This window comes from Merops nubicus, unplaced genomic scaffold, assembly GCF_000691845.1.
Source record: "Merops nubicus isolate BGI_N331 unplaced genomic scaffold, ASM69184v1 scaffold14202, whole genome shotgun sequence".
Lineage (NCBI taxonomy): Eukaryota > Metazoa > Chordata > Aves > Coraciiformes > Meropidae > Merops > Merops nubicus.
Genome location: NW_008594335.1, coordinates 4,857 through 20,018, shown reverse-complemented (window position 1 = coordinate 20,018; position 15,162 = coordinate 4,857). Strand labels below are relative to the sequence as shown.

The 15,162-nt window shown below is 40.0% G+C and overlaps 1 protein-coding gene across 1 annotated transcript; it reads left to right on the top strand.

Moving 5' to 3' along the window:
* Positions 1-693: 693 nt before the first annotated feature.
* Positions 694-13,385, top strand: SMC2 (structural maintenance of chromosomes 2; the record flags this gene model as incomplete). The annotated part of the gene is made up of 16 exons (XM_008935748.1): positions 694-927; positions 1,786-1,945; positions 3,659-3,776; positions 4,539-4,677; positions 4,921-5,040; positions 5,344-5,548; positions 5,807-5,942; positions 6,943-7,067; positions 7,889-8,082; positions 8,365-8,508; positions 8,767-8,961; positions 9,541-9,741; positions 10,513-10,629; positions 11,723-11,883; positions 12,314-12,461; positions 13,269-13,385. Coding segments are annotated over 16 exons (2,514 nt in total), but the record flags the coding sequence as incomplete, so codon positions are not given.
* Positions 13,386-15,162: the final 1,777 nt, after the last annotated feature.

The following is a 15,162-nucleotide window of genomic DNA, read 5'->3' as shown; positions in this document are numbered from 1 at the left end:
GTCTAACTTGATGTTGTCTGCAGACTTGCTGAGAGTGCCCTTGATCCCCTCCTCCAGATCACTGATAAAGATGTTAAAGAGAGTAAGCCCCAGAACTGAGCCCTAGGGAACACCACTTGTGAAACAGCCACCATCTGGATTTAAATCCCTTCACCACCACTTTGGGGCTGGCCATCCAGCCAATATTTTTATCCAGCGAAGCTTGCACCCATCCAAGCCATGACGAGCCAGTTTCTCCAGGAGAATGCTGTGCCACAGTCTTTCCCTCATCCATTAAGCTGGTCACCTAGTAATAGAAGTTAGTCAAGCAGGACCTGCCTGTCATAAACCAATGCTGACTGGGCCTGATCACCTGGTTGTGCTATATGTGCCTCATGGTGGCACTCGAGGTGATTTGTTCCATAACCTTGCCTGGCACTGAGGTCAGTCTGACAGACCTTTAATCCCTCAGATCCTCCTTATGGCCCTTCTTGTACATGGGCATCAACATTTACTAACGTCCAGCAACTGGGACCTCCCCACTTGAAAACATGCAAAAACAGATTCAGAGATCCCAAAATCTGACAAAGAATTTTAGAAATGTAATTAGTGAAACTACTTATAGCTCCTCATCTAAACAACATGAATTTGAAGTTAACAGGACTCATTCTCTTCCTTTTTTTTTTTTTTTCCTTTCTCCTTGTTTTGCTGAAGGATTCTAAAGCATTCATGTCAAAGGACAGAGAAGTAAAGAAGGCACAGGAACAACTAAAATCTTTACAGGAAATAAGTGAGCAAGACATGGATGCTTTAGCTGCAGCACAACAGCATTTTAACGCTGTGTCTGCTGGCTTGTCCAGCATTGCTGATGGGGAAGAATCTACTCTTGCTGAGCAGATGATGACCTGCAAAAATGAAATCAGCAAAGCAGTAACAGAGGCTAAGCAGGTAAGAATAAAAGCTCTACCTGTCTCAGACAAGCCTTCCTGCTTCTTTTGAAAATTGTCAGAAAAGTAAGTGACACACTCTTGAAAGGTCAGTGAAAAGATTGCAGAATGTCTATTGTATTTTACAATTTCACATATGCATTAAAGGGGCTTTTTGATAAAGCAGATCATTAAAAACAAACAAATCCTTGCACAGATATAGACAGATAGGGAGAAGCTATAGCATTGCTGAGAGGAAGTACAGAAACTGACATCTGAAACATGAAGTAAGTCAGTACTCAAATGATTGATGGTATTGGATAGGAAGAAATTGAGACCGCTGTCCATGATACACATTCGTATAACAGCTATTTCTGCAGTAAAGCTTCATGGAATTGAAATAAAGACGCCTGGGACTGTACAGAGAGTTATGAAACTTTCTCCTCAGTTGAAGTGCATGCTAGTCACATGACTAAACAGGTGTCACTTCTTTTGTCTCAAGATAGGAAACTTCTCTTGGGGTAGTTCTTGTGATGGAATTTAGATTTTCAGAGTTGAAAGTCCACTTTGCTTGTCTCACTTAAAGGAAAAACTCTGAGGAAAGATAACAATAACAGCTATGTCCCACATGATTTTACCTTGTTTCTTCTCAGACTCCATTTGTGTGCTACTATGAGTTATTGTATCCAAATTTATGTTTTTATTTCCAAATCACCTGTGCCCTTACTTTCAAAAGCCAAGGCTGCTTTTTGGCACTTTTGCAAACAGTGGAAACTTCTACAAATTATGTGAGTACCTTGTTAGTGCAAATGTTCTAAATCTGCACCGGCAAGATTCTCTTTAAAGATCTTCTGGTTCTATATTTTCTTACTCCGTACAGGCTGAAATGAAGTTGAGTTATGCACAACAAGAATTAAGGACAAAACAAGCTGAAGTCAAAGAGATGGACAAAGGCTACAAGAAAGACAAAGAAGCACTTGAAGCTATCAAAAAAGGAAAAGAAAAACTAGAGAACCAAATACAGAAGCTAAACTACAAAGGTCTGTACAGATTTCTGGAGCATAATTTTAGGGGAACCTGAAAAGCAATGTAGAATTGTGGTGGCTTGACCTTGGCTGGCCACCAGGTGCCCAACAACCTGCTTTATTATTCCCCTCCTCAGCTGGACAGGAGAGAGAATGTGACGAAAGGCACATGGATCTAGATTAGGACAGGGAGATTACTCCACAGTTACCATCATGGGCAAAACAGCCCTTGCTTGGGGAAATTGGTATAATTTATTACCTATCAAATCACAGTAAGATAATGACAAGAAAGAAAAAATGGAAAGAAACCTTAAAATACTTTTTGTCCTGTCTTCAACTTCTTTTCTGATTTTTCTCTACCTCTAAGTGGTACAGGGGGATAGGGAATGGGGGTTGCAGTCAGTTCATCACATGTTGTCTTCATTGGTTCTTCCTCCTCACATTGTTCACCTGATCCAATGAGGGGGTCCCTCCTATGGGAGACAGTCCTCCACAAACTTCTCCAACATGAGTCCTTCCCACAGGCTTCCTACCTTTTCAGGAAATGCTCCAACATGGGTCTTTTCCATGTTTTCCTTCTATGGGGTGCATTCCTTCAGGAATGGACTGCTCCAGCGTGTGTCCCCTGTGGGGTTACAAGCCCTGCCAGGAACACGCTTCAGCACAGGCTTCCCATAGGGTCACACCCTCCTTCAGGGTGTGGAGGCATGGGGTGCTCCATGGGCTGCAGATGGGTGTCTGCTCCACTATTAACCTCCAGGGGCTGCAAAGCACGGCCTGCCTCACCACGGTCTTCACCACAGGCTGCAAGCGATTGTCTTCTCCAGTGCCTGAAGCACCTCCTCCCCTGCTCCACTGACCTCAGTCTCTGCAGGACTGTTTCTCTCACTCAGTCTCACTCCTCCCAGCTGCTGTTGTACAGCAGTTTGTACCCCATGGTGTTATCACAGAGGTGCTACCAGCGCTGCTGATGGGCTCAGCCTTGGCCAGCAGCGGGTCTGTCTTGCAGTCAGCTGGAACTGGCTCCGTCAGACACGGAAGCAAAAGACAAGAAGATTTACTCTGCATCCCGTCAGCACCCAACACCCAGCCGCTTCCTGGGAATCAGGGCCCCAGGATGTGTAGTGGCTGTTCTGGAAGACAAATGCCCTAGTAAAGCGTGTCGCTTCCCCTCCTCCTTTCTCCCAGCTCGTCTTGCTGAGCCTGCCTGTGTACGTGGCATGGAGCCCTGCCAGGGCCCGCTCTCCTTCCCACGTCCCTCCCAGCCCCTTGCCGTGGGCACTGCAGGGTCAGCCTCCATGCTGCTCAGCAGCAGCCAAAATACCAAGAGGTGTGTGGCTAGCGCCATGCCACCGGAGGTACGGGGCACAGCACAAGGAGGGCTGCTGTGGGGAAAGCGAACTCCATCCCAGCACAGGAAGGAACTAGGAAAGCAAGCATGCTGCTTTCATGCACAAAAGCATTTCTGAGCATTTCTCTGGTCAAAGGTGTGCGAGTTCTTGCCTTCCACGGGAAATAGTTTAAAATAGTTTGATTTTACAAGCTTTGGGCTTGTAAACTTTGATGGTAAATTTAAATTCCATCTAAAATTAAGAAATTTACAAAGGATTTTATTCCATTAAGTGTTCTCTTACATATATGTAGATAAGCAGTGTGGCACACTGACTATTAAGCTAATAGATTTCTGTGCTCTGAATGTTTGTCTACGGCTTGTGTTCAACTCTTCAGAAGAGAAACAAGAAGCCCTTCTAGCAAAAAAGAAGGAACTGACTCAAGACATCTGTCACCTGAGAGAATTGTATGAAGGCTTAATGGCAAAGTTTCCTCATTTACAGTTTGAATACAAGTAAGATCTCAGTGTGATCCTAAAAGAGATTTAAAAGTGCTTTTTGGGGGATTTTATGCACGGGTTTGGGGGCTTACGGGATAATTCCATCAATTGCTTAGCTCTTGCTTTCATTTTAGTACCAGTGAGTAATCACTACCTTACCTGTGATGTAAATGGAAGGGGGAGGAGGGGGAAGTCAGGAAATATTAACTGAATTCATGGTCAGCAGAGAAAGTGATACAGTCATTCTTAAATGACAGCTGTATCAAAATCACTGGAATTTTCAAGTTTTGTACAGTGGTGTTTGTAAGCTGCATTTCAACTTCAATAGCTAAAACCAGAGAACTGCAAAAATATGTAATCGTTGCTTTTCAGAGTCCTGCCTATGGACTGGGAGGTCAGCATTGTATCTGTCTCCACCTGTCAAATATATACATCCCCCACATCTATTTGCTCACTTTATTATGTAACGAAACCAGCCTGAACGTATTCCTAAAGCTGTGCTAATAGCAGAACCCATAGTAAAAATCAACTGAAAATTGCATGAACATATTATACCAAAATCATTACTGACTTTGCAACTTGCTCTTTATTGGGAAGTCTCTTGCTCTGAAATATTTAATTTAAGCCATTTTCTGTTTTTTTTTTTTTTTTTCTGATAAAATTTAGAATTTCTTATACCACTGTAGTAAGCACTATGAGTTTTTAAAAGACTTTTTTTTTTAAGTTGTGTGGGAGAAAAGCAAACATGTGATTATCATAATTTAAATTTACTTTAAGAAATCCGGAAAAAGATTGGGATCCAAACCGTGTGAAGGGCCTTGTTGTGTCTCTTATCACTGTGAGAGACCCATCCAAAGCAAAAGCCCTAGAAGCAGTGGCTGGAGGAAAACTCTATAACGTTGTTGTGGACACAGAGGTATGTTTGTTACTGTAACACAGAACCCGTGAGTGCTGAGAGGAGGTTGTGTGCTCTGTGGTTATCGAGCGCGTGCGTTATTACTCAGTGCTTGAGAGGTGGTTTGGACCCCTGGATGTGTTTCGGTCAAGAGAGTCATGCACGGTGTCTGGCAACAATACATTCCTCTTGCAATGCCCTGTTGTCTTACTTCACAAGATCAGTTTTGTAGTCAAGTATGTTTTGTCATTTTTCTTATTTGAGGTCACTGGCAAAAAGCTTTTAGAAAATGGTCAGCTAAAGGGTCGATATACCATAATTCCACTAAACAGAATTTCAGCCAGGTGTGTTGGACAAGATGTTGTCAAGCGGGCCCAAACCTTGGTATGTAAATAAATATGCTATGCTACCTTGCTTGTGTACCTGTTCCATTTTGTTTCTTTGCTAAAACCATGAGCTTCTTAAAGGTTATACTAATAATTTCTGTACAGCTTGACAGTACTTTGATTTAATGATTTTCCTTTGTATCCTTTCAGCTATGCAATGTCTAAATGGGTATTAATTATTCCACTTTTAACTGAAATTGTTCTAAAATGTAACAACGTTTTAAGAAAGTATTTTAATCAAGAGAAGACAGAAATTAAATTTTAATTAAGGCATACTAATTGCATTTCATTTGATTTCTAGGCTGGTCCTGATAACTTGCATTTAGCCCTTTCTGTTGTTGAGTATGATCCTGAAGTCCATAAAGCAATGGAATATGTCTTTGGAACAACACTGATCTGTAACAACATGGATAATGCTAAGAAAGTCACCTTTGACAGAAGGATAATGACAAAAAGTGTTACAATTGACGGAGATATATTTGACCCCCAGGGCACTCTGCATGGAGGCAATTGCTGGTTTTATTTATATATTAATACTGCCTGTCTATTGAATTGTTTACAGTTTTGCATGTTTTTCATAAAAATGAACAGTAACCTTTTTGTTTATACTTATATTGGGGATAACATAATCCGTTTGAGCAAAGATTTGTCAGTCAAGCTGAAATAAGATTGATTAGACTAAAAGGAATGGCAAGCTATTTGCATAAAGTCGTTTAGGTTTGAAGTACTTAAATCTCATTTGGCTTTTTTTTTTCACCGAACAGGTGCGAGCTCACAGGCTGCCCCAATCTTGTCTAAACTTCAAGAATTGAAAGATATTGAAGCAGAACTCAAGGCAAAGGAATCTGAACTTGAGGGTGTAGAGGAGGAGCTGGCAAGCTTGAAGAATGTGGCTGAAAAGTAAGGCTTATCCTATAAAATGTTGATTGCTTCTCATACATGACTGAGTAAACAGCCTATAAAGAAGTATTTTTGGAGGGCATAGGGCATGCTGAGAACATAATACACAGAAACCTATTCCCTTCCCCTCTCCTCATTCACCTCCCCTCAGTTTAACTTACAAGTACAGCAACTGACAAGGAAACTTAGTTTTTGATAACACATGCAAGAAAACTTTATTTTGGATAATACTGGGGGAAAAGAATGGCATACAATAATGTCTACTTTAAATCACTTTAAACTTTCTAAAATTTAATGAAGTCTGCTGGAGAATGGTCCTGTTCAGCTATATTTTCTAACACCTCTATAGAATCTCAGTTTGTGATAGCTCTTATTTGTCTCCCAAGAAAATGCAAAGATGCTAAAGGGGAACATCTGAGTGATGCTGCTCTAAGGATGTAAATCAAATAACTTTAAGTCATTTGATTTTCAGGTACTCAGTTACCGTAGATCATTTTAAAAGATGGAATATAAAAATATGTTTAGTCAGTTCTGTAAAAGTGCCATGAGGTAGCGTTGTGTAATGTGCTATCTACCTAGATTTATTTTTCAAATAGTTTTGAGCAGTAATATGCTTCCAGAAATATAACCAAAAGGAAGAAACTAGTTTTGGTTTTAGACATTTTTTTAATTTAATGCTTCAGCCTAGCATCTGTCACACTGCTATTGGAAAAGCATGAACTCTGATTTGTTGCCAGATTCCCTGTGGTATTGCATATGTTTGGTTTTAATGTATCTTATCAGGGCTACGTAACCAGGGCTACATATATAATAACTTGCATACCTACAAACTTCACAATTACTATTAAAGTAATTATATCAGACTTCCATGCATTTGAGCATTTGTCATTGTTGTATCTTGCATTAGAATGGGAATATAAGTATTCTTCTACTTATTTCAACTTCAAAACGGAAGTGCTGAGCACCCTTGTAGCAGTGTGTGTCCTTACTGCCCTCACAGGTACTGGCAGCTGAAGCAGCAGTGGGAGTTGAAGTCTGAGGAAGCAGAGCGGTTGCAAACGAAGCTTTGTCAAAGTGCTTATCACAAACAGGAGGAAGAGCTGCTTGCCCTGGAGAAAAGCATTGGTAACACATCTATTCTTAACCTTTTAACCGAAACGGATTGCTGAGAGTGAGATGGATATTTGGCTGTGTGAGTCTCAGGGACTTAAGAGAAAAATGTTTTTTGCTCTGAAAATACTAGCTTCATATTTTGAAGTATGTAACAAACACAGAATCACAGTAGACTTGCACAGAGGTGATTCACAGAAGGCTGGTCGCTCTCTTGTAGTAAAGGTTATAGTCTTATTAAATGTTTTATATATACTTTATAAAAAAAGAAAAAAACATCTTTGCCTAGAAGCTTTTTAATAATCCCATAGCTGAATAATTGTTTTTTCTAAGCCATCTGTTTCTGTAGATACTTTGTTAGCAATATAAATAGTCTGAGTAACAGGAAAGCATTGGAAAGAAGTACTGTTTTTATAGCTAAGAAAAAATGGAAGCAAATGCAGTAATAAGTAAAACATCTAAGGAAAAAAAGTTGACAGAAGTGATACTTATGTGGACATAGTATTGTAGGGATGAGGTGATAAGTTATTAGGTAGCTATCGGATTAATTACTTCTTGATTACATGATTTGGCTTTTACTTGCCTCTGTCAAAAAAAAAAAAAAAAAGAAAAAGGGCTTATTTTCAGTAATTTTAGTGAAATTGGTGTCCTACCAGTAACCACTAGTAATAGCACAGCATATTGGAATAATCACTAGAATAGCTGACTTCAGTGACTAGCAAATGTAAAATTTTTTTCTGTTAGAGACAAAGACAGATCTGTTGCAGTTGGAGTTAAGGATGTAAATTTAAAGATAACAATAATGCCCAATCTGAGTACTGTACTTCTTGGTTCAGCGGAGTGTGAAGAGACATTAAGGAAAACTAAAGAGAGTCAAAAGAAAGCAGAAGATAAGTACAACGGATTAGCAAATAAAGTGAAGAATGCAAAAGCAGAATGTGAAAAAGAACTAAAAGATGCCCAGCAGAAACTAGATAATGCCAAGAAAAACAGAGACGCTTCAAGCAAACAAATGAAAGAGAAGAAGCAGGTAAGACTAAATCTTTGTTGGAAGCTTTTTCGATGTTAGAAGTGGTTGAAGTAATCAGAAAGTTTGATTCTTCCGGAGTTTTTAATGCTGCTAGTTTTGGAACTTGATATATTACTCTGTAGTCACTGACTTGTACCTTACTGGTGGTTGCTTTTTCTTTTCCTTTTTTTGTGAGATTGTGTCCTTGCTGAAGAATGGGTACTGTTCATCTTCTACAGCATCTACTACATCAAACTGAATCTTAATTCTTTCTCTTTAATAAATTTGAAAACATCTCTCTAGGAATTTGAAGTTTTACTTCTGGAACTTGAAGCGCTAAAGCAAGAGCAGGCCTCCTATGAACAACAGAAGGAGGCTGCAGATAAAGCAATCAAATCCTACCAGGAGCAAATTAATGCTTTGACAGCTGAGGTGTCAAAGACAAAGGTAAAAGTGAATACTGTGTTTATCTGTTCTGATGTTACTGAAGGTATGATCCCCTAAATTTATCCAGATTATAATCTCTATTTTGTTGTCTGGATTTTCTTACCAACACTCAATTATTTTAACCTAGGTGGTCATTTGTTTGGCTTAGTTGCTGCATGTGAATTTTACTCTCCTTCCTTGCTGTGTCCTTTTCTAACAACTGTCTTAATACCAGCCTTTAAAAGAAGCTAATAAATGGCTGCTTGATTTGCTTTTCAGGAATCTCTAGAGAAATCACAGAAGGAACTGGCCAAGCAAAGGGAAGCAATTTTGGTTCAGGATGAAGCAATTAAAGCCAAATCTGAGGAGTTAACCAAATACAAAGAACAAAGTAATGAATTACAGCTTAAGATGAAAGCATTAGAAAACAACATCAGCAAACATAATCAAGAGGCTGCTGATGCTGCTGCCAAGGTATTTCAGAATTGTGCTTTTCCTTGCAGCCTGTGACCAAGAGCAGTTATTCCTATTGCCACACGCAAACAAAATAGATTTTTTTTTTTTTCTTAAGAAGCACTGTCATATTTTACATATTTGCAGCTCTTGATGTGAGAAGTTTTTTTTCCAAGAGGAGCAGGTGGCAATTGTAAATTGTAATGGATCTTATCAGTATGGACTAATAGAGAGTAGGTCACACTGAGAGCGTGATCGACGACAAGAATGTTCTGACTGTATGGGCAAATTACATAACTAATTAAAGACAATGATCCCAAGATTGAGTGACAGTGGCTTAATCCAGATATAGAAAAGTGTGTTCCAAGTAGGTGTGATGTATGTGAAAGCTCCATTAAAATCTTGGTTCACCTGTACTCTTAGAAATACAGTACTACACATGAAGCATGGTAAAGGTACGTACCTATGCTGCACTGAGATAAAAGAATTAATGTTATAGAGTAATTTCAGAATATTGATTTGTTTTAAAAATTATCATTATCTTTAATTCATATTTGGGGAGGAAAAAAAAAGCCTTAACATATATTTTCTTGTTTACAGGTGACCAAAATGCTGGAAAAGTATGAGTGGATAGCTTCCGACAGACCACTTTTTGGTCAGCCAAACACAGCCTATGACTTCCAAACTAACGATCCTAAAGAAGCAGCTCAGAAGCTGCGGAATTTACTGGAGAGAAAAGAGAAGTTGAGAAGGAATGTGAACATGAGAGCTATGACTATGCTTTCTGATACTGAGGAGAGGGTAAGCATGTTTGCTTATGATCTGTTTCTGAATACACCAAAAATAAAACTAAATTTTCATAGAAAAGCAGGAAACCTTTTGTTAGATCTTTAATACTAGTCTTACTTTTTTGAATTATTCACTTGTGTACTAGTTTTCCAGGCTGTGGGTAGTCCTGACCTTGCATGGTAGAAAGGCTAATTTCGTTCCTCCCTACCCCAGCCCATCCCCAGCTGGCAGCAGCAACGTTAGGCAAGCCTTGTGGTATCCATCACAGTACCCGGCAATTACATACCTCATTAAAGGCTGCAGATCAAAAAACTTTATCTGGAAGCATAATAGCATGAACGTGTTCCAGGGTCGTCTTGAATTCATCTGTGTCTTGAGGCTGTTCCAGGACTGACTCAAAACTATCCCCTTACTGACACTTCAACTTTTCCAGTACTATTTCATGATTAAAATTGACCTGTTTTTCTTCTCAACGTCCAGCAGCATCCTTTCTTTTATGGAAAAGCAAATGAAACATGATTAAATTGAAAGGGGAGTGCAATTTTCAGAATAATGTTGGTCTTCCTCTTTGTTGATTGTTGAAAATTCCAATGCTTCATTTTGCAAATAATATCCTAAAATTTAATCCAGCATAAAGCTAAATTAATGCTTTGGATTTCAGTCTTTCACTTAATGGCTATTTGATAGTCACAGAACTAATGAACTGTGAAACTGTAGGGTTTGTACAAAACTTTTTTGATGACAAAGTTTATTGAAATCAGTATTTTCTTCTCATTGCACCAGTACAATGATTTAATGAGGAAAAAAAGAATTGTAGAGAATGACAAGAAGAAAATTCTTTCAACTATTAAAGAGCTTGACCAGAGGAAACATGAAGTTTTATATATGGCTTGGAAAAAGGTATGACAACTTGAAATCTAATCTTCACATTTTAGCAGATGTTCAGATTGGTCTTACATTATTCTTTTGGGTATTTCCTTGGGGGGAAAAAATACAAAGTCTCTTTCCAGAACCAATCTCCGTTGCCTTAGTTACACTACAAAATAACCACTTAATTTCTCCTATTATTTTCTCACTTTTGACAATAACACATGAATTCTCTGAGAACTGTAATGATACAGGTAAACCCACAAACCTCTTTTACCATTCCCTTTTAGTGTCCACAAAAATTTAAGGAAGGTTAAGCTACTGGCATGTTAAAATTGTTGTCTCTTATGTAGAATGTGGGCAAAACAGTGATGGAGTCTTATTTTACTTTTTGTTGGCTTTAACCAGTATTTGTCCAGGGTAAAAATCTTCTGGGTTTGGGTAGCCTCAAACAATCTGAGGCTGTGGCCTTGTATTGTTCCTGTCACTGGTAAGAGAGATGATACAGGAAAAGAGCAACAGCCAATTTGTGTTTCTGTTACCTAAGCACTCTGCCTTCTTACCAGCTGCCTCGTGTCATCAACTGTAACAAGTGTAAAATTTTCCCTTTCTATATAGACAAGTTCTTGATGCATTCTTTTCTGCCGTACCAGGAGAACTTGTACTTTTTGGCCTTTAAGAAGATTGATTCTGTCCAAGATTAGATTGCTCATAGATGAACTATCAGTTTTAATTATTACTATACTCAAGACATGACTGACAAAATGGTACCTTTTCATTGCAAAATCTTGTTTGGTGAAAAAGAGTGAGTTGCATTTAAAAGCATCATAGGTGGTGGAATAAATGAGTTCATTTGATCCTTATAAAATGCTTAGTATAGTGTATCCTCTTTCCTTATATATATATCCCTCAGTGTGGCTTCTCTTTTCAGTATAGAGGAAGGAAAAGATTCAATATGCCAACATCTTCTCAAGATCCTGGATGTGCTGATCTTCAAAATACAAGAAGTCAATGGGTTAAACTGGGCAAGATCTGTAGAGCACAATGCAGCCTAGCACTGAGTTTTCTGCTGTTTCAGCTCTTGATTTGAAACATGTACATACCTCTTTTGTGGTCTGACTTGTAGGTGAATGAAGACTTTGGTTCCATTTTCTCAACACTCCTACCGGGATCCAATGCTATGCTGGAGGCCTGTAACGGCCCGAATGGCTTGGAAGGGCTGGAGTTCAGAGTGGCTTTAGGAAACACCTGGAAGGAGAACTTAACAGAGCTTAGTGGAGGACAAAGGTTGGTGGTCTTTGTGGGTTTTTTGTTCGTTTTTCCATTGCAGTTGTGTATATGACTGGAATCTTTCGCTAACTGTAGTTCAGAAAAACAAAAAGAATCTTTTCTTTTGTCAAGTCAGGGATGCTGTCTCTTTCCAACCTGGCTTAATATTGAACACATTGTTATTAATTTAGTTCAGCTCAAAGAGGAATCTGATTTAGAAAAAATGCATTACTTGCCCTATGATAACAAGCAAGATTTTTCCCCATGGAGAAGTGACAACCGATTGAGTACAGTTGACTCTAGGTAGTACTGAGGGTGCTGTTGAATTAAATGTTCCAGCCTTGGAGTCTGCTTTTGAGAGACCATTTTGTTACTACCAAACAAATGTTTTCATAAGCCAAAGCCTCTCAAACAAGAAGGTAAAATGTAGCCTTGTCCTCTTTATTAGATCATTGGTGGCTTTGTCCTTGATCTTAGCCATGCTTCTCTTCAAACCTGCCCCAATTTACATCTTGGATGAAGTGGATGCAGCCCTTGATCTATCTCATACCCAGAATATCGGGCAGATGCTTAATGCTCACTTCAGACACTCCCAGGTATGATCTTGAAACTTTTGTGTTCATCTATTTATGCACCTCATTATTTTAAGAGGCAGTCTGTCACAGAGGAGCCTCATCTCTTCAGGATCTTTATTCCAGAGATGTGTGTTGTATTTCTAAGTTGTTTCAACTGGAAGGTGCAGGGATGACTGGGCAACTGTGAAACTTTGCAGCATTACATTGTAATGTAAGCCCTTACTGCAGTGGATTAAAAACAGGTAGAGTTGGGGAAGAATGCCTGTGATAGGATCAATTTCAGGCATGACCTGATATTTTTGTCCCTTTCCACTAGTGGAAAGAATCTTTGTATCACTGTGGCCTGTGCATGAAAAAAAATCTGTGGAAATGAAGAAACTTATTACTCTCAGTGAAACAGGCAGTACCTATCTCTGCTTGGTGGTAGGACATGACCTTTCCAAATTGAGAGGAGGTGAACATTTTTTACCAGCATTGTAAAATAATCTGAGCAGTATCTGCAGCCTGTGAAAGGTTCTGCATTCTTACAAAATCCGTGGCAACATCTTTTCTAGTGACTGGCTGATGCAGTGTGAACAGGGTTGTGTTGCAGGCTGTACCCCAGGCCAAGCCTGGGACAGGCATCACTAGCTGCAGAAGAGGTCTGGCCTGTGGTTGTACGCTAACCTGCTTAGCACATTCTGCAGGGCTTTAGTTACATTTATGAAGAGCTACCACCAAGGTATTATCCAAAAAAAGTAAAAGGCATTCTCTTTTTAGAAGCCTTTCCCAGTGTTGCTTAAGTCTCTGTCTGGATGGCAGCATTCACTTCCAGCTTTCTCGTTTTAGTTCATTGTGGTGTCCCTGAAGGATGGAATGTTTAACAGTGCCAACGTCCTCTACAAGACCAGGTTTGTGGATGGCATGTCCACTATCACAAGATACAATCAGCTGCAAAACAGATAACACACCTGACTTGGAGGGAGCCCAGAAAGTAAGAGTGACCAAGGAGGACCTTCAGAATTGGGAAACTTCACTGGCAGCTCATGTGCAGTAACAAGCTTCTTCAGTGCCTGTTAGAGTTTCTTCCTAGCTCTAAATTTCTTTTTACTTCAAAGAAAGGATTTTAAATGCTGAAATACTCCTTTATGTCCTATCTTGTAGTCCACATGTGCACCTCACTGTGAGCTGAAATGCACAGGGCACTGGTGCCTGTACTGTTCAGCCACAGCAGCTGTGTGTGTTCTTCCCGGCGTCCTGTTCAGGGGTTCATGTGGCCCCTCTGTCGGCACTGGCACCTGAACACACGTGTACGGTACCCCGGGAGCTCAACGCTGGGACCCAAACCTCTGAGCAAGGAAAATTTGACTTCTAGTGTTTATGGCTTTCAAAAAACCTGTGTCAAAGTACAAGCACAGTCTGCATCTGTTGTCAAACACCAGAGAAAAGTGGCACACAAATTTTTATGCCACTATAATTTTTTTTGAGGAAGCAAGTCAATTGTCAATAATTTCAGCTCCCAAGTTATTCTAACAGTCTTTGTAACTTGCTACACTAATGTCTTTTAGAGTTTCTTTCTAGTAAGTATCTTAAAATACACAGTCTGGTGGTATATATGCTTTCGTCCTTTGTTGTTTTTTACTGAACAAATATTCAAACTCCATCTCAATTACTCCAATTTTCATTCAAAGTCAAAATGAAATGCTTTCTAAATTTTGTCCTTCCTGCTGTATTTCTCAATGTTTGTTTAATTCTGTCCTCTAATCATTAAAGGTAAGAGAAAAATGTAAGTAAGATTTATTAAACATGAATGGTCATAATGAAATTCAGATAACCTGATTTTTTTTTTCTCTCCATTTCCCTTGTCTTCCCTTAACAAGTAATGTTATTCTGCTGCCTTCACTGGCCAGATACAGTCATTAAGGTTGGAGAAGACCTCTAAGATCATCAGGTCTGACCATGTCCTTCAGAACATGGACAGTACCACATCTACACGATTTTTTTTACCACCTCCCAGGGATGGTGACTCCACCATCATCCTGGGCAGCCTGTTCCAGTGCCTCACCACTGTTTCAGGAAAGAAATTCTTAATATCTAATCTGTGCCTCCCATGGTGAAAATTGAGCCCATTTCCTCTCATCTTATCACTAGTAACCTGTAAGAAAAGCCCAACATCCACCTCACTACAGCCTGGTCTGGGCTGGGACAGGGCTGTTTTCCCCTGGCTGTGGGCGGCAGCTGCAGGGGGGCAGCAGCCAGCCCAGCCGGGGGTCACTTGCTGCCAGGCTGACCCCATGCCTGGGCAGTAGGGGTGTGGCTGGCATGTCCACAGGTGCCAGCCAGAGCTGCTGTGGTCACCTCTTCCCTTGTATGCTTTATAATATACATTGCTACTCTGCTGTTCCTTCTGTGCTGGGTTATTAAATTTTCCATATCTCAGCCCACAGGGGTTTGTATTTTTCTCCCTCCCCGTTGAGGGGTGGGGAGTGAGTGATCAGCCACGTGGCAGTGGGACTTCACCACCACAGCCCTCCTTTTTAAGTAACTGCAGAGAGCAATAAAGTCTCCCCTCAGCCTTCTGTTCTCCAGACTAAACAACCCCAGTTCCCTCAGCTACTCCTCCTAAGAAATGTTCCCCAGACCCTTCACCATCTTCACTGCTCTTCTCTGGACCTACTCCAGCACCTCCGTGTCCTTCTTATCCTGTGGTGCCCAAAACTGAACCCAGTACTTGAGCTGGCGC